We start from the raw sequence: 17,965 nt of genomic DNA on the forward strand, positions 1-17,965 counted from the left end.
GAGCGGCCGCGCCCCCGTCGCGCCGCCAACCGTCACCCCCAGTTCCCGCAGTACAACTATCAGACCTCGGTCCCCGAGAACGAGGCGGCGGGCACGTCGGTGCTGCGCGTGGCGGCCCAGGACCCGGATCCCGGCGAGGCCGGGCGTCTGGTGTACTCGCTGGCGGCGCTCATGAACAGCCGCTCGCTGGAGCTGTTCAGCATCGACCCGCACAGCGGCCTCATCCGGACCGCGGCCGAGCTGGATCGCGAGAGCATGGAGCGCCATTACCTGCGGGTGACGGCGCAGGACCACGGCTCCCCCCGCCTGTCGGCCACCACGATGGTCGCCGTGACCGTGGCCGATCGCAACGACCACGCGCCCGTGTTCGAACAGGCCCAGTACCGGGAGACGCTGCGCGAGAACGTGGAGGAAGGCTACCCCATCCTGCAGCTGCGGGCCACCGACGGCGACGCGCCCCCCAACGCCAACCTGCGCTACCGCTTCGTGGGGCCGCCGGCCGCGCGGGGCGCCACGGCCTTCGAGATCGACCCGCGTTCCGGCCTCATCAGCACCAGCGGCCGCGTGGACCGGGAGCACGCGGAGAGCTACGAGCTGGTGGTGGAAGCCAGCGATCAGGGGCAGGAGCCGGGACCCCGCTCGGCCACCGTGCGGGTCCACATCACGGTGCTGGACGAGAACGACAACGCGCCCCAGTTCAGCGAGAAGCGCTACGTGGCGCAGGTGCGCGAGGACGTGCGCCCGCACACGCCCGTGCTGCGGGTGTCCGCCGCCGACCGCGACAAGGACGCCAACGGCCTGGTCCACTACAACATCATCAGCGGCAACAGCCGCGGCCGCTTCGCCATCGACGGCCTCACCGGCGAGATCCAGGTGGTGGCGCCGCTGGACTTCGAGGCGGAGAGGGAGTACGCCCTGCGCATCCGGGCGCAGGACGCGGGCCGGCCCCCCCTGTCCAACAACACGGGCCTGGCCAGCATCCAGGTGGTGGACGTGAACGATCACGCTCCCATCTTCGTGAGCACGCCCTTCCAGGTGTCGGTGCTGGAGAATGCGCCCCTGGGCCACTCGGTCATCCACATCCAGGCGGTGGATGCGGATCACGGGGAGAACGCCAGATTGGAGTACTCCCTGACCGGGGTGGCGGCCGACACGCCCTTCGTGATCAACAGCGCCACGGGCTGGGTGTCCGTGAGTGGGCCCCTGGACCGCGAGTCGGTGGAGCATTACTTCTTCGGCGTGGAGGCCCGGGATCATGGCGCCCCGCCCCTGTCCGCCTCGGCCAGCGTCACCGTGACGGTGCTGGACGTGAACGACAATCGGCCCGAGTTCACCACGAAAGAGCATCACCTGCGGCTGAACGAGGACGCCGCCGTGGGCACCAGCGTGGTCAGCGTGACGGCGGTGGACCGCGATGCCAACAGCGCCATCAGCTACCAGATCACGGGTGGCAACACCCGGAACCGCTTCGCCATCAGCACCCAGGGCGGGGTGGGCCTCGTCACGCTGGCCCTGCCGTTGGATTACAAGCAGGAACGCTACTTCAAGCTGGTGCTCACCGCCTCCGACCGGGCCCTCCACGACCACTGCTACGTCCACCTCAACATCACCGATGCCAACACGCACCGGCCCGTCTTTCAGAGCGCTCACTATTCGGTGAGCATGAACGAGGACCGGCCGGTGGGGAGCACCGTGGTGGTCATCAGCGCCTCCGACGACGACGTCGGGGAGAATGCCCGGATCACCTACCTTCTAGAAGACAACCTGCCTCAGTTCCGGATAGATGCAGACTCCGGGGCCATTACCTTACAGGCCCCCCTGGACTACGAGGACCAAGTGACCTATACCCTGGCCATTACTGCCCGAGACAACGGTATTCCACAGAAAGCAGACACCACTTACGTGGAGGTGATGGTCAATGATGTCAATGACAACGCGCCACAGTTCGTGGCCTCCCACTACACCGGGCTGGTGTCCGAGGATGCACCACCTTTCACCAGTGTCCTCCAGATCTCAGCCACCGACCGGGATGCCCACGCCAACGGCCGGGTTCAGTATACTTTCCAGAATGGGGAAGATGGCGATGGGGATTTTACCATCGAGCCCACCTCCGGAATTGTCCGGACAGTCAGGCGGCTGGACCGAGAGGCAGTGCCCGTGTACGAGCTCACTGCCTATGCAGTGGACCGTGGGGTGCCCCCGCTACGGACGCCGGTGAGTATCCAGGTGACTGTCCAAGACGTGAATGACAACGCACCCGTCTTCCCAGCCGAAGAGTTTGTAGTGCGAGTCAAGGAGAACAGCATTGTGGGCTCAGTGGTGGCTCAGATCACCGCCGTAGACCCGGATGAAGGCCCCAACGCCCATATAATGTACCAGATCGTGGAAGGGAACATCCCCGAGCTGTTCCAAATGGACATCTTCTCTGGAGAGCTGACAGCACTCATTGATCTAGATTATGAGGCCCGCCAGGAATATGTGATTGTGGTCCAAGCCACCTCTTCTCCCTTAGTCAGCAGAGCCACTGTGCACGTCCACCTCGTTGACCAGAATGACAACAGTCCCGTGCTCAACAACTTCCAGATCCTCTTCAACAACTATGTGTCCAATCGCTCAGACACCTTCCCCTCAGGCATCATCGGCCGCATCCCAGCCTATGACCCGGATGTCTCTGATCATCTCTTCTATTCCTTCGAGCGTGGCAATGAATTGCAGTTGCTGGTTGTCAACCAGACCAGCGGGGAGCTTCGACTCAGCCGAAAGCTAGACAACAACCGCCCACTGGTGGCTTCCATGTTGGTGACGGTCACAGGTAAGAGGCAAAGGGTAAGCAAGGCACTGCGTGTCCCAAAGCTACCAGGGCCTCAAGCCAAAAAGGGACTCCATAGAGTACCTCAAAACAGAGAATTAAGATGGGCTTCGGTGGCTCATGCCTGTCATCCTAGCTACTCAGGAGGCTGAGATCTGAGGATCACAGTTTGAAGCCACCCTGGGCAGGAAAGTCCATGAGACTCTAATCACCAATAAACTAGTCAGAAAAAGCCAGAAGTGGTGCTGTGGCTCAAGTAATAGTATGCTAGCCTTGAGTACAGAGAGGCTCAGGGACAGAGCCTAGGCCCTGAGTTCAAGCCCCAGGTGTGGCAAAACAAAAAACAAACACCAAAAGCATAATTACTTTCAAGAGTCCCTTTTTGTGTGACTTGGCTAGCACTGAGGCTTAAACTGAGGGCTATTCCTTAACTTTTTCACTTAAGGACAGTTATATTGTTTGAGCCACATTTCTAATTCTGGCTTTTTGCTGTTTAGAGACTAGTCTCGCTTCAGGTGGCTCCAAACTACAATCCTCAAATATCAGCCTTCTGAGTAGCTAGGATTATAGATGTGAGCTGATGCCCAGCTCATTTATGCTTTTTATTCTCCCCCCCATACCCCCCCATCCTGGGCTTTGAACTCAGGGCCTGGGTGCTGCCTGTGAGCATTTTTGCTCAAGGCTACTGCTCTACCACTTGAGCCATAGCTCCATTTCTGGCTTTTTGATGGTTCATTGGAGATAAGAATCTCATGGACTTTCCTTCCTGGGCTAGCTCTGAACTGTGATCCTCAGATCTCAGCCTCTTGAGTAGCTAGGCTTATAGGCGTGAGCCACTGGCACTCATGATTATTTACTTTTATTTTGTTTTTTGTCAGTTGTGGGGCTTGAACTCTGGGCCTGGGTGCTGTCCCTCAGCTCTTCAGCTTAAGCCTAGTGCTCCATCACTTGAGCCACAGCACCACTTCCAGCTTTTTCTGTTTATGTGATGCTGAGGAATCAAACCCAGGGCCTCATGCATGTAAGGCAAGCACTCTATCACTGAGCCACCTACCCAGCTTCCCCCCCCCTCCCATAATTATTTACTTTTAACAACCATTTTTGGTTAAGTACCCAATATGTAATTGGTTTGGGGACAAGGTAATCACCTCACCATACTAAAACTACAGGACTCAGGTTTAGAATTGCAAGCAGCTTGATACTCAAAAAAGTGTGTGTGTGTGTGTGTGTGTGTGAGAGAGAGAGAGAGAGAGAGAGAGAATGAGAATAAAAGTACAAAGTCTTCCTTGAGCTTGCTGCCCCAGGGGTTCTGGGTATTGAGTATTTATTCACTGGCCCCAGACCCCTTCTAGTGTCACGGAAGAGCAGTTTGCTGACTAGAGTCAGGGGCATGGGTAATTCCTGATGTAGAATCCTCCTTGTTGCTTGGAGAAGACAGTTTGCTGATTCTGCTATGGTGAGGGAAGGGAAGAGGGAGGCAGCCAGGAATGAATGGCCCTAGCTTGTCTTGTGTCCCGATTGAAGGTAACCTGCTGATCATAATCACAAGAACTGTGGGTTATCAGAACGGTTAGCTGCCCTGTGGGTGGAGACTCCCAGAGTTGGGATCCAGACCAGAGCTTGGGTGAACCTGTCTGATCAGCCCCCTTGCTTGTGTTGGCAGTGTGGGTAGGTGCATCCAGCCTTGGTGCTGGGTGGGGAGGTCAGCCTGTTGACTCAGAAAAAAACAAAACAAAACAGCTACTGACCCCCCCCCCAGCTGACCACTTACCACTGCCCCTTCCCCCGCAGATGGCTTGCACAGCGTGACAGCGCAGTGCGTGCTGCGTGTGGTTATCATCACCGAGGAGCTGCTGGCTAACAGCCTGACCGTGCGCCTGGAGAACATGTGGCAGGAGCGCTTCCTGTCACCCCTGCTGGGCCACTTCCTTGAGGGCGTGGCCGCGGTGCTGGCCACGCCCACCGAGGACGTCTTCATTTTCAACATCCAGAACGACACGGACGTGGGAGGCACCGTGCTCAACGTGAGCTTCTCGGCGCTGGCACCTCGCGGGGCCGGGGCGGGCGCGGCAGGGCCGTGGTTCAGCTCCGAGGAGCTGCAGGAGCAGCTGTACGTGCGCCGGGCCGCCCTGGCCGCGCGCTCGCTGCTCGACGTGTTACCCTTCGACGACAACGTGTGCCTGCGGGAGCCCTGCGAGAACTACATGAAGTGCGTGTCCGTGCTCCGGTTTGACTCCTCGGCGCCTTTCCTGGCCTCGGCCTCCACGCTCTTCCGACCCATCCAGCCCATCGCCGGCCTGCGCTGCCGCTGCCCGCCCGGCTTCACCGGCGACTTCTGCGAGACGGAGCTGGACCTCTGCTACTCCAACCCGTGTCGCAACGGAGGCGCCTGTGCGCGGCGCGAAGGGGGCTACACGTGCGTCTGCCGCCCGCGCTTCACAGGTAAAAATCTGGGGGGGGATTTCTGGCAAAGCTTGGGGTGCTGGGGGGGCAGAACGGGGACGGAGCATCCCCTCTGGGGAAGGCAGGCCCTCCCCGCTTCCCGCCCTGTGGTTTAGGTTCGCTTTGAAGCTACTGGAGCCTAGATGAGCCCTGTGGAGGCGTGGTCAAGGGCGTGGCCAAATATGGGATTGGAGTATGGGCGTGTCCGGTTGGGTGGGACCTGGATAGGGTCAAACGGTGGGCGTGCCCATCCGGGTGGGGGGGCGTAGTCAAATCTGGGATTGGTGGATAGGGCGGCCTCAGGCTGAATGAGGGCGTGTCCACAGACAGCTCAACCACTCAAAAGGCTCGTAACCCGGCCCGGCCTCTTCGCCCCACCCCTTTCTCCCCCCCACCTTTGGAGGGGCGGGCCGTCTGGGGCGTGGGCGGGGCCTGGCAGCCGCGGCGGCTGACCGGCTCTGGCTCCCGGCAGGGGAAGACTGCGAGCTGGACACGGAGGCCGGCCGCTGCGTGGCGGGCGTCTGCCGCAACGGGGGCACCTGCACCAACGCGCCCAACGGCGGCTTCCGCTGCCAGTGCCCCGCGGGCGGCGCCTTCGAGGGCCCGCGCTGTGAGGTGGCAGCTCGCTCCTTCCCGGCCAGCTCCTTCGTCATGTTCCGCGGCCTGCGACAGCGCTTCCACCTCACGCTGTCCCTCTCGTAGGTGCCCGTCCCGTGTGTCTCCGAGCGTTGCTACGCTGTCGCTACCTTCGTTGTCTCTTGGTTTCTCACTGCCCCCCCCCTCACTGATGTCCCCACCGGGGGGTGGGGGACACCACACCCTCCCGACACCCACTGCGGTCCTCAGAACATCCGGGTATCCAGGGGCCGGCACCTTCCCCGCCTCGGCTCCGCTTAGGCCGAGGCCTGGATGGAGGGTGTGCGGGTTCCGTTCGGCCTCTAACTCCTGCTCCTCCTAGGTTTGCCACCGTGCAGCCCAGCGGGCTGCTGTTCTACAATGGGCGTCTGAACGAGAAGCACGACTTTCTGGCCTTGGAACTTGTGGCTGGCCAAGTACGGCTCACGTATTCCACGGGTGAGTGCTTCCACGCATGCGCATGACACTGACCTGGGTACAGGTGTTGCCAGAACAGCTGACAGGAAAAAAAAATCCATGAATTCCCTCAGGTGTCCCTCACTGTACATATAAACTCATAGTTCTGTGGCCATTGTGTGTGTGTGTGTGTCTGTGTGTCTGTGTGTCTGTGTTCGTGCGTGCACATGTGCTGGTACTAAGGTTTGACCTCAGGGTCTTGAGCCTTTTTTTTTTTTGTTTTGGCCAGTCCTTGGGCTTGAACTCAGAACCTGTCCCTGAGCTTCTTTTTGCCCAAGGCTAGCGATCGACCACTTGAGCCACAGCGCCACTTCCAGCTTTTTCTATTGGTGTGGTACTGAGGAATCAAACCCAGGGCCTCATGCATGCTAGGCAAGCATTCTACCACTAAGCCACATTCCCCAGCCTTCCTTTTTAAATTTTATTTTTTATTGTTATTATAAAGGTAATGTACAAGGGGGGTACAGTTGTAAGTCAGGTAAAGAGTGCATTTCTTTCTCTCTCTCTCTTTTACCCCCATTGGTCACGGGGCTTAAACTTACGGCCTGGGTACTGTCCCTAAGCTTTTTTGCTCAAAGCTAGAGCTGTACCACTTTGAGAAGAGCACCACTTTCTGGTGATTACATGGAGATAAGAGTCTCATAGACTTTCCTGCCTGGGCTGGCTTTGAACCACGATCCTCATATCTCAGCCTCCTGAATAGCTAGGATTATGGGCATGAGCGACTAGCTCCTGGAAAAAGTACATTTCTTCGTGGACAGTGTCATCCCTTCCTTCGTGCTCTTGCAGTTTTTCCCCTTCTGTCTCCACATACAAGTTGTATAGTTCATTTTTCACATAGTATCCAGTGAGCACTGCTATTACATTTGTTCACCTTTTGTGGTCTGGAGCTTTTGCTTAGCATTTTCATGCCTCCAGTCCTTTGGACATTCTCTCTGGGAAGGTCTATTTCTCCAGGACGTGTGGGTTGCTCTTACTATTTAAGGGAACCCCAATCCTGATGGTGTGTTCACTAGAAGGTATCCTAATCAGCCATACACTGTGTTTTTGTTTTTGGTCAGTCATGGGGCTTGAACTCTGGGCCTGGGCGCTGTCCCCGAGCTCTTCAGCTCAGGTATCCTAATCAGATACATTCAGGATGACCCTGGGAATAACTGTGCATAGATGACTAGGGTGGGGGTGGGATAATCCCAACAGCTCCAGACTATCCTCTCCATGCATATTTATTTCCCTCATGCATATTTATTTCCTCACAGGTGAATCGAACACAGTGGTCAGCCCCACAGTTCCAGGGGGCCTGAGTGATGGGCAGTGGCACACAGTACATCTGAGATACTACAACAAGGTGGGCACCGCCCTTAGCATAGTGTTTGTGGGGTAGGGTGGGGGTGGGAGTTAGGATTCTGAGTTCTGTCCCTCAGGGGTTACCCTAGGGGCATTGTTGACTGCTGTGCCTGGGTCTTTAGCCCCGGACAGATGCCCTAGGGGGTGCTCAGGGCCCTTCCAAGGACAAGGTGGCTGTGTTGAGCGTGGATGACTGCAATGTGGCTGTGGCTCTGCAGTTTGGTGCCGAGATTGGCAACTATTCATGTGCGGCTGCTGGTGTACAAACAAGCTCCAAGAAGTGAGGCCCCTACCCCACCCCCCATCCCTATGCCCACTGCTAACCACAGCCCACCCCAATGCTTCACATACCCCAGCCTGCCAAATTCCCTGTCCTCTCCCCTACACTGCCAGGATTCCCTCTCCAGTCAAAGATCCTAATGCCTACTCACTCTAGCCCCTGATCCTGTTTTTACCTCTTGAGTTCATGCTTCCACACAAATAAGTCTTTTGGTAGTCATCAGGCATCTGGTCTACCAAAGTCTCCACCTCCACCCCCCCCCCTTACCCCTCCACCCAAGTGTCTAATGTCACACATCCCCAGCCTTGTAACTTCACACCCAGCCCTACTGATCTCACTTCCCAATCCCACTTCTCCATCTTCTATCTCAGCTACCTAAGTGCCTCTCCTTCATCAGAGTCCTCACCCCCAACTCCCCAATCTTTCCCCAGACCATCTGTTCATCATGATCTCTCCTTTGCACCCCTAAACTCCTTCCCCTAGCTTGCCCTCTTTCCTCAATCACTCTGCCCTCAGTTTTTACCCCCTCCTCCTCTCCCCCCATAACTCCCAGTGGCTCTCCACAAGTGACTCTGTCCTCTGGTCCCAGTCCTACCAATGACCCAGACCACTGACCCCCAGGTCCCTGGACCTGACGGGCCCTCTGCTTCTGGGGGGTGTCCCCAACCTCCCGGAGAACTTTCCCGTGTCCCACAAGGACTTCATTGGCTGCATGCGAGACCTGCACATCGACGGCCGCCGAGTGGACATGGCGTCCTTCGTCGCAAACAATGGCACAGTAGCAGGTAGGCCTGAAGCCTCCACTAGCCTCCCCAACCCCCCAATTCCCTTATGGCCTTGTCCCCATAAGCAGTGGGTGGAGGGCCGCACAGGGTGACTCTGTATCTGACCCCAACAAAGTGCCTTTAGGGCCTTACCTCTCTACCAGCTCCATCTCTAACCCAACATGAGGCTGAAATCTGGTCCATTTTCAGTCCCTCTACACCCCAGTATCCTGAGATCACGTACCCTTTTGTCATGTTCTCGTCTCTCCCACACACCTTCCTCTCCCAGGCTGCCAGGCCAAGCTGCACTTTTGTGACTCAGGTCCCTGCAAGAACAGTGGCATCTGCTCAGAGCGCTGGGGTGGCTTCAACTGTGACTGCCCTGTGGGCTTTGGTGGCAAAGATTGTCGGCTCAGTGAGTTGGACAGACAACACAGGGCCGGAGGGGGCTCAGAGGGGAAGGTCTGTTTCTAGGGAGGGGCCTATAACCCTGCTTCTCTTATCCCCCTCAGCCATGGCCCATCCTTACCATTTCCATGGCAACGGCACACTGAGTTGGGACTTTGGAAATGACATGGCTGTGTCTGTGCCGTGGTACCTGGGGCTGGCATTTCGGACACGGGCAACACAGGGGGTCCTGATGCAAGTGCAGGTTGGGCCACACAGCACGCTCCTCTGCCAGGTGTGTCTGTTCTTCTAAATCCTTTCCTATGCCTTTGGTTCCCAGTCTCTGATGAGAAGTTTAGGCCTGGTCACATATCATATTTCTCAGATATCCTGGAAATATGGATAACCCCCGCCTCGGGCCCCTTCACTCTTTTCCCCTCTGCAGGTGCAAGAGATAAGCGTAACTCTTTCTTGTTCTAACTGACCCTTGGTCCTGCCCTTTGCCCCCAACCCACACCAACAACACAATGCCACTTGGCATAGTACCCTGGCTGCAGGTAGATCTTTGACTCTCTTGTTCTGCTCTTTGATCTTCCTGATTGCTGAACCCTCTGATCTGATCTCCTAGCCTCAGCCCAATGTGGGGCTCTAACCCTAGGATTCTACATCTCTACCCACAGGTAGATCAGGGGTTGTTGTCCATAACAGTAACCAGAGGCTCAGGCCGGGCTGCCCACCTCCTGCTGGATCAGATGACTGTCAGTGATGGCCGATGGCATGATCTGAGACTGGAACTGCAGGAGGAGCCAGGTGGCCGGAAGGGCCATCATGTCTTCCTGGTCTCCTTGGACTTCAGCCTCTTCCAGGTCTGACCTCTGACCCCATTCTCAGTCTTCCAATCAGACTTCACCTCATTTGACCTTACCCCCTAGCCCACTTCCTCTCTGTTCCCTCTGATGTTCTTCCTCCAGTCTCTCTACGCATATCCCCGCTCTAAGCCCACTCTAGCAGCCAGGTGAGCCCATGGGGAGGTCTTCATGTCAGGGAAGCTAGTCAGAATCCTGGCCTAGTCTTGAGGAGTCTTTATATAGCCAGAACTTTGCCTGACCTCTTAAAAGCTCCTGATCCCTTCCCTAATCCCACCCTACTTCAGATCAAGATTGTAATAGTTCAAAGTTGGCTCCAAGAAGGAAAAGCCCTCTCTGAGCATTGGTTCATACTAGGCTAGAAGAAGGCCAATGCTGACTCTAGAATATGCTAGGGTTCCATTAGGTACCCCACTCTTAGGACTGATGATCTACCTCCTCCAGGACACCATGGCTGTGGGGAGTGAGCTTCAGGGCCTGAAGGTAAAGCAACTCCATGTGGGCGGCCTGCCCCCCAGCAGTAAGGAGGAGGTTCCTCAGGGTCTGGTCGGCTGTGTCCAGGTGGGAATCAGCATGGGAACTTGGTATGGGGGCCATTAAGGGTCATGAGTGGGATATTAGCAGCTCCTAGGGACTTGAAAAGCAGCATTAAAGTAGGTTGGCTTGGTGGGGTGTGGGGGAGAGGAGGAGGGAGGGAGAATAAAGATCTAGAGTAATCAGGAATAGGTCAGTCCTTTGTGTGTGGTAATGGAGGTGAGAGTCATTAGGAATCTCATTGGAGCAGCATTTCAATGTGTGGGTGCTATGTTAGGGCTGTCTTTAAAGGACGGGGGAGACTGCATATCAGGGAATCATCAAACAGAGTGCCTGGCTCTGGAGCGCTTGATGTTGGGGTACCTTGACCTGGGGCTTAACCCCTTGCTGGGTGTATCCACAGGGGCTGTGGCTTGGCTCAACACCTTTGGGGTCCCCAACCCTGCTACCTCCCACCCACCGAGTGAATGTGGAGCCGGGCTGTGTCGTGACCAACGCCTGCGCATCGGGACCCTGTCCACCTCATGCTGACTGCCTTGACCTCTGGCAGACCTTTTCCTGCACCTGCTGGCCAGGTAGGGCCATGGGGTGGGGTGTGGGGGGTGTGGAGACTGGAGGGAACAGAGGAGACTAGGCCTGGCTGCTGTCCCTCAGCTCTTCAACTCAAGGCTAGCGCTCTACCACTTGAGCCACAGTGCCACTTCTGGCTTTTACGGTTTATGTGGTGCTGAGGAATCGAACCCAGGGCCTCATGCATGCGAGGCAAGCACTTTACCACTGAGCTACCTTCCCAGCCTTGTTCTAAGCTTCTTGACCCGATCTGTAGGTTACTATGGCCCAGGATGTGTGGATGTGTGTCTCTTGAACCCGTGTCAGAATCAGGGGTCCTGCCGGCACCTCCCAGGGGCTCCCCATGGCTATACCTGTGACTGTGTAACTGGCTATTTTGGTCACCACTGTGAACACAGGTGAGAGGCTGGAGACTGAGAGGCTAGAAGGGGTCAGGGAGGGTCACTGAGCTAAAGGGAAGGCCCTTATACCTCATTTCATCCCCAGGATGGACCAGCAGTGTCCTCGGGGATGGTGGGGGACCCCAAACTGTGGGCCCTGCAACTGTGATGTCCACAAGGGTTTTGACCCCAACTGCAACAAGACGAATGGGCAGTGTCACTGCAAGGTTTGCCTGGCCACTGACCTTTTTTGGGGGGGGCAGAGGAAGGACCGTATTAGGACTTGAATTTAGGGCCTCGGTTACTGTCCCTTGTTTACCCAAGGCTGATGCTCTACCCTTTGAGCCAAAGCTCCACTTCAGGATTTTGCTGAGATAAGAGGCTCACAGACTTTCCTGCCAGAGCTAGCTTCCCTGTCAGAGCTAGCTTCGAACTGTGATCCTCAGATCTCAGCCTCCTGAGTAGCTAGGATTACAGACACAAACACTTGGTTCCCCTTGACTTTTTATTTATTTTTACTCTATCTATCTATCTATCTATCTATCTATCTATCTATCTATCTATCTATCTATCTATCTATTTATGTTGGCTGTAGGGCCTGAACTCAGGGCCTAGGTATTGTCCCTGAGCTCTTTCACTAAGGCTAGTGTGCTACCACTTTTTTGGGTGGGTCTGGTCATGGGGCCTGAGCTCTGGGCCTGAGCACTGTCCCTCAGTTCTTCAGCTCAAGGCTAGCACTCTACCACTTGAGCCACAGCGCCACTTCTGGCTTTTTTTTTTTTTTTTTTTGCTTATGTGGTGCTGAGGAATCAAACCCAGGACCTCAGGCATGCAAGGCAAGCGCTCTACCACTGAGCCACCTTCCCAGCCCTTGTGCTACCACTTTGAGCCACACAGTGCCACTTCCAGTTTTCTGGTGGTTCATTGGAGATGAGAGTCTTGGGGGACTTTCCTGACCAGGCTGGCTTTGAACCACGATCCTCATATCCTCAGCCTCCTGAGTAACTAGCGTTACAAGTGTGAGCCACCAGCTCTTGGCTTTCCCCCTGACTTTTAAATACCTTCCTTAGACAGCTAGCTAACCTCTACTTCTTGATTTGGGGCTTTTACCTGTGTCCTGTGACTTAATTGCTGCCTCTTTTCCTTGGCCCCTAAGCCTTCTCTTGTCTTCCTATGAGGCTAGTCTTCCTTTGGGCCTGTGAACCCCTAATTCTTTCACCCTTTGGTTCTATGTATTCCCCTAAAGTCTTGGCCTAAGATCCCTACCTTAAACCCTGACCTCTGACTTCAGGCCCCTGACCTATCCTCAAACAGGAGTTCCATTACCGACCTCGGGGCAGCGACTCCTGCCTCCCATGTGACTGCTACCCGGTGGGTTCCACCTCGCGCTCGTGTGCACCCCATAGTGGCCAGTGTCCCTGTCGCCCAGGAGCCCTTGGCCGCCAGTGTAACAGCTGTGACAGTCCTTTTGCAGAAGTGACGGCCAGTGGCTGCCGAGGTGAGCAGATTCTACCCAGTTCTACCTATAGGTTCCATCCACCACCTTCTCCCTCCCCCTCCTTCCCACTGGTCATGGGGCTTGAACTCAAGGCCCGGGTGCTGTCCCTGAGCTCTTTTTTGTTCAAGTCTAGCGCTCTACTACTTGAGCCACAGAGCTACTTCTGGCTTTTTCTGCTTATGTGGTGCTGAGGAATCGAACTCAGGGCCTCATGCATGCAAGGCAAGCACTCTTACCTCTGAGCCACCTGCTCAGACATCTGGCCTGTCTTCTTCAGTGCTTTTTCTCTCCGTAGTGCTCTACGATGCCTGCCCCAAGTCCCTGAGATCTGGTGTGTGGTGGCCTCAGACCAAATTCGGTGTCTTGGCCACAGTGCCTTGTCCCCGGGGGGCCCTGGGTGAGTATGTAATGATGAGCAAAACATAGCTCAGGGAAGGGGCAGGGACTGTTCCCTCACTGCTAGAGCCACCTCTTTTCCTAAACTGGGGGGCCTTGTATCTGCCAAGAGGTGGGAGTCGGGTAGGAATGTGTGTGAGGTCCTTCCTACCCCCTGGGGACTCTGGGTCTCTCCCTTACATCCTCATTAAGCCTCCATCTGTTTCTCTTGGCTTCTGGGCAGGATTGCGGGGTACAGGTAAGGGGTACGTGTTTGCTCAGGTGCGCTGCCCTCCCCTCCCACTGCCAGAGCTTTTGCAGATCCCTCATGCTGCTTAAGGTCCTTGCAGCCCTCCCTTCCCTACTGCCAGAGGTCCCTAAAAAAAAAAATCCATTCCCCATTACCAGAAGTCTCTGGAGGCCTCTACTGGTTGCCAGATCTCCTGGGTTCCCTGCAGATTCTTCCTACTGCCTATAACCTATTGAGACCCTGCCCCACTCCCTGAGGCTCTTCCCTAATTGGCTGAGGCCACAGCCCCGCCCCTCTGGCTGAGGCCCCCAACAGCCCCTCCCTGCTGCTTGGGATCTGTGCCATGGCTGAACAGAGATCATCTGTGTGCGCATGCTCGTGCATATGTCATTCTGTGCCTGTGCATGCATCTGTGGGTCTGTCTTGAGGGGATTCAGGGTTCTGTATCTAGGTTAGGGTCCCTTCTGTTTGCTAGTTAACGAGCCCAGGTCACCTTCCATCCCAACCCCACAGACAGGGGAGAGCAAAGTCACCATTGGGATAACTAATTAAAATGTATGGAGGACTCTAAATCCCACCCCCACGTGGGTCCCACATAGTCCTGGACGACCTTGTCTGTGTTGGTGTGTTTGTGTGTAATTGAGAGAGTACTATGTGTCTGTGTGCTTGTTGTCACATATGTGTGTGTGAGCAAGAGTGTATATGTGTGTGTGAGCAAAATGTGTGTGTGTGTGTGTGTGAATGTGAATCTGGCCTGTCTGTGAACTCATCCTGGCCCATGTGTGTGTTGGAATGAATGTGTGTGCGCACGTGCGCGCATGCTCAGTTCATCCTTGTGCCCTTTATGTGTGTGGTGGTGAGCATGGTCCACAAAACCTCTCAGGTTTTGGCCAGCAAAGCAAGTCCCTGGGGACTCATCTGGATCTGGGCCGCAACATCTAGGTATCAAGCCATAGAGGCCCATACTGCAGGGCGTCCCCCCCAGAATTAGAGGGGGATGTGGTCACCCTGTTAGCAAAGGTAAATCAAGGGGTTATCTGCCCCTAGGTGCTGCTGTGCGGTTGTGTGATGAAGACCACGGATGGCTGGAGCCTGACCTTTTCAACTGTACGTCCCCCGCCTTTCGAGAACTCAGCCTGCTGGTAAGGCTCTGCCCAGACTTGTACTCAAGGCTTGGGGTGGGCTCCAGATCCCACATCCTATCTCTTGATGACCCCCCCAACCCTGCCTGGGCTTTTCCTTCAGTCTAGTCAAACCTTTCATCCTGTAAGCCTGTGGGTTGTGTGTGTGTGTGTGTGTGTGTGTGTGTGTGTGTGTTCTGGGGCTTGAACTCAAGGCTTGGGCACTGTTTCATCCTGTAAACCTGTGGTGTGTGTGTGTGTGTGTGTGCTGGGGCTTGAACTCAAGGCTTGGGCACTGTCCCTAAGTTTTTGTGCTCAAGGCAAGCACCCTACCACTTGGGCCACAGCACCACTTCTGGCTTTTTTCTGCTTATGTGGTGCTGAGGAATTAAACCCAGCGCCTCATGCATGCGAGGCAAGCACTCTACCACTGAGCCACCTTCCCAGCCCCAATATTTGCATTCTTGTCCCGGCAGCTGGATGGTCTAGAGCTGAACAAGACGGCACTAGATACGGTGGAGGCCAAGAAGCTAGCTCAGAGACTACGTGAAGTGACTGGCCAGGCCGACTACTACTTTAGTCAAGATGTCCGCGTCACTGCCCGCCTGCTGGCTTATTTGTTGGCCTTTGAAAGCCGTCAACGGGGATTTGGCCTGACCGCCACACAAGATGCCCACTTCAATGAGGTAGGCCCACATCCTGTGTTCCCATGAACTAGCTCTGAGATTCCCCCTGTTCTTTTGCATCCCAGCTCCCTCATCTCCCAGCCCTAGATCCTCAGCTCAAGAACAGACCTGTAAGCCAGGTGCTGGTGGCTCCTGCCTATATTCCTAGCAACTCAGGAGGCTGAGATCTGAGGATCATGGTTCAAAGCCAGCCCAGGCAGGAACGTTAGTGAGACTCTTATCTCCAGTTAAGCACCAGAAAACTGGAAGTGGAGCTGTAGCTCCAAGTGGTAGAGCGCTAGCCTTGAGCTGAAGAATTTAGGGACAGTATCTAGGCCCTGAGTTCAAGCCCCATGACTACAATTGACCTGTAATAGATCATTAAATCAGACCTGTGGGGAAATAAATGTTCTGGATTGTTTTCCTTCCTTTGTACTATCTAGCCTGCCTTCTTGCTTCCTGGTTTCCGTTCTGAGTAACTGGGCAGTCCTCTTATATCTACCCTATCTCTTTAAACATTCTCACTACCTAGTTAAACCCAACTGTATTATCTCCATCCTTCCAGAATCTACTGTGGGCTGGCTCTGCACTGCTTGCTCCAGAGACCGAGGACTTGTGGGCAGCCCTGGGGCAGCGGGCCCCCGGGGCCTCCCCTGGCAGCGCAGGACTGGTACAACATCTGGAGGAATACGCAGCCACACTGGCGAGGAACATGGAACTCACTTACCTGAATCCCGTGGGGCTAGTGACACCCAATATCAGTGCGTGGTGGAGAGGGTAGGGCGGGACGGGGATGGGAAAGAGCAAGGGCTGCTGGGTAGCCTAGTGGCTCACACCTGTCACCCTAGCTACTCAGGAGGCTGGGCTCTGAGGTTACTGAATTAAAGCCAGTCTGAACCGGAAAGTCCCGTGAGCCTCTTATCTCCAGTGAACCACATGTAAACCGGAAGTGGAGCTGTGGCTCAAGTGGTAGGGCACTAGCCTTGAGCTCAAAGAGCTCAGGGACAGTGCCCAGGCCCTGAGTTCAAGCCCCACAACCACCAACACCAAAACAAACGACAACCTAAAGAGGGGGCGGGGGGAGAGCAAGAATTTGTAGATCCAAAAGACTGACACTACTGATGCCATCAGCACTTGCTAGAAAAAGGCCCTGCACTAATAGCAAGGAAAATGTGGCTCAGAAAAGTAAGGTGCAGGGGCTGGGAATGTGGCTCAGTGGTAGAGTGCTTGCTTAGCATGCATGAGGCCCTGGGTTCGATTCCTCAGTACCACATACACAGAAAAAGCCGGAAGTGGCGCTGTGGCTCATGTGGTAGAGTGCTAGCCTTGAGCAAAGAAGAAGCTCAGGGACAGTGCCCAGGCCCTGAGTTCAAGCCCCAGGACTGGCAAAAAATAAATAAGGTGCACAATGGGGTAGATGGGAGTGGGACCCTTGTTATAGGAAGAAAGGTCCTTGAAGGGGTCACTTTTCTCTCTTCTGGGCAGTGCTCAGTATCGACCGCATGGAACACCTTAGTTCTGCACAGAGTACCCATCGCTACCCTCGTTACCACAGCAACCTTTTTCGGGGCCAGGATGCCTGGGATCCTCATACCCATGTGTTACTGCCTTCCCAAACTCCACGGCCATCCCCATCCCAAGGTAAGAGCCCTTCAGGGCTGGGTACATGGCTTAGTTGGTAGAATGCTCGCCTAGCATGCAGGAAGCCCTGGGATCTATTCCTCAGTACCACATACACAGAAAAAGCCGGAAGTGGCACCGTGGCTCAAGTGGTAGAGTGCGAGCCTTGACCACAAAGAAGCTCAGGGACAGTGCCCAGGCCCTGAGCTCAAGCCCCAGGATCAGCACAAAAAAACAAAAACAAAAAACCTTGAGTAATCCCCACAACAGGTCCTGTCTTCCTGTCCTTCCCTACAACAAACATGTTGCCTTCTATTTTAATTTTAATTCTTTTGGTTTTGTGCCATCCTGGAACTTGAACTCAGGGCCTAGGAGCTGTCCCTGAACTTTTTTTGTTGTTGTTCATGGCTAGCACTCTACTACTTGAGCCACACCACCTTTCCCTTCCCCCTTCCCTCTTCTCCCCCTTTTCCCTCCTCCTCCTCGTCCTCTTCCTCCTCCTCTTTTTTTCTGGCTTGTTTTTTGGGGGTAAATTATTGGAGAGAAAAGTCTCACAGACTTTCCTTCCAGGCTGCCTTTTGGGCCACGATACTCAAATTTCAGCCTCATGAGTAACTAAGATTACAGGTATGACCTACTGGTATATGGCTCTTCTTCATTTTTTTTCCTTTTTTCTATTTTCTTTTCCTTTTACCTTTTTTTTTTTTAATTTTTTCTTTTCTTTTCTTTTTGTGCCAGTACTGGAGCTTGAACTCAGGACCTGAACACTGCCTCCTACATTTTCCACTCAAGGCTGGCACTGGGCCATTTGAGCCACAGTGCTATGTCCTGCAGTTTTCTTTTTGTTTTGCTTTGTTTTTTCAGTTGTGGGGTTGAACTCTGGGCCTGGGCACTGTCCCTCACCTCTTCAGCTCAAGGCAAGCCCTCTACCACTTGAACCACAGCGCCACTTTTGATTTTCTGAGTGG

The 17,965-nt window shown here is 55.1% G+C and overlaps 1 protein-coding gene across 1 annotated transcript in view; it reads left to right on the forward strand.

The window, feature by feature from the left end:
- Window positions 1-10,420: 10,420 nt before the first annotated feature.
- Slc26a6 (solute carrier family 26 (anion exchanger), member 6) overlaps window positions 10,421-17,965 on the forward strand; it is a 42,200-nt gene continuing 34,655 nt past the window's right edge. Inside the window, exons 1-10 of the mRNA XM_013028178.1 lie at window positions 10,421-10,545; window positions 10,922-11,093; window positions 11,345-11,486; window positions 11,575-11,695; window positions 12,783-12,966; window positions 13,262-13,363; window positions 14,639-14,733; window positions 15,189-15,398; window positions 15,943-16,138; window positions 16,863-17,018. Of these exons, the coding sequence (XP_012883632.1) occupies window positions 10,435-10,545; window positions 10,922-11,093; window positions 11,345-11,486; window positions 11,575-11,695; window positions 12,783-12,966; window positions 13,262-13,363; window positions 14,639-14,733; window positions 15,189-15,398; window positions 15,943-16,138; window positions 16,863-17,018 (1,489 nt within the window). The 5' untranslated portion in view covers window positions 10,421-10,434. The remainder of the gene's footprint in view (window positions 10,546-10,921; window positions 11,094-11,344; window positions 11,487-11,574; window positions 11,696-12,782; window positions 12,967-13,261; window positions 13,364-14,638; window positions 14,734-15,188; window positions 15,399-15,942; window positions 16,139-16,862; window positions 17,019-17,965) is intronic.

This window comes from Dipodomys ordii, unplaced genomic scaffold (genome assembly GCF_000151885.1).
Source record: "Dipodomys ordii isolate 6190 unplaced genomic scaffold, Dord_2.0 Scaffold107, whole genome shotgun sequence".
In the NCBI taxonomy this organism is placed as follows: domain Eukaryota; kingdom Metazoa; phylum Chordata; class Mammalia; order Rodentia; family Heteromyidae; genus Dipodomys; species Dipodomys ordii.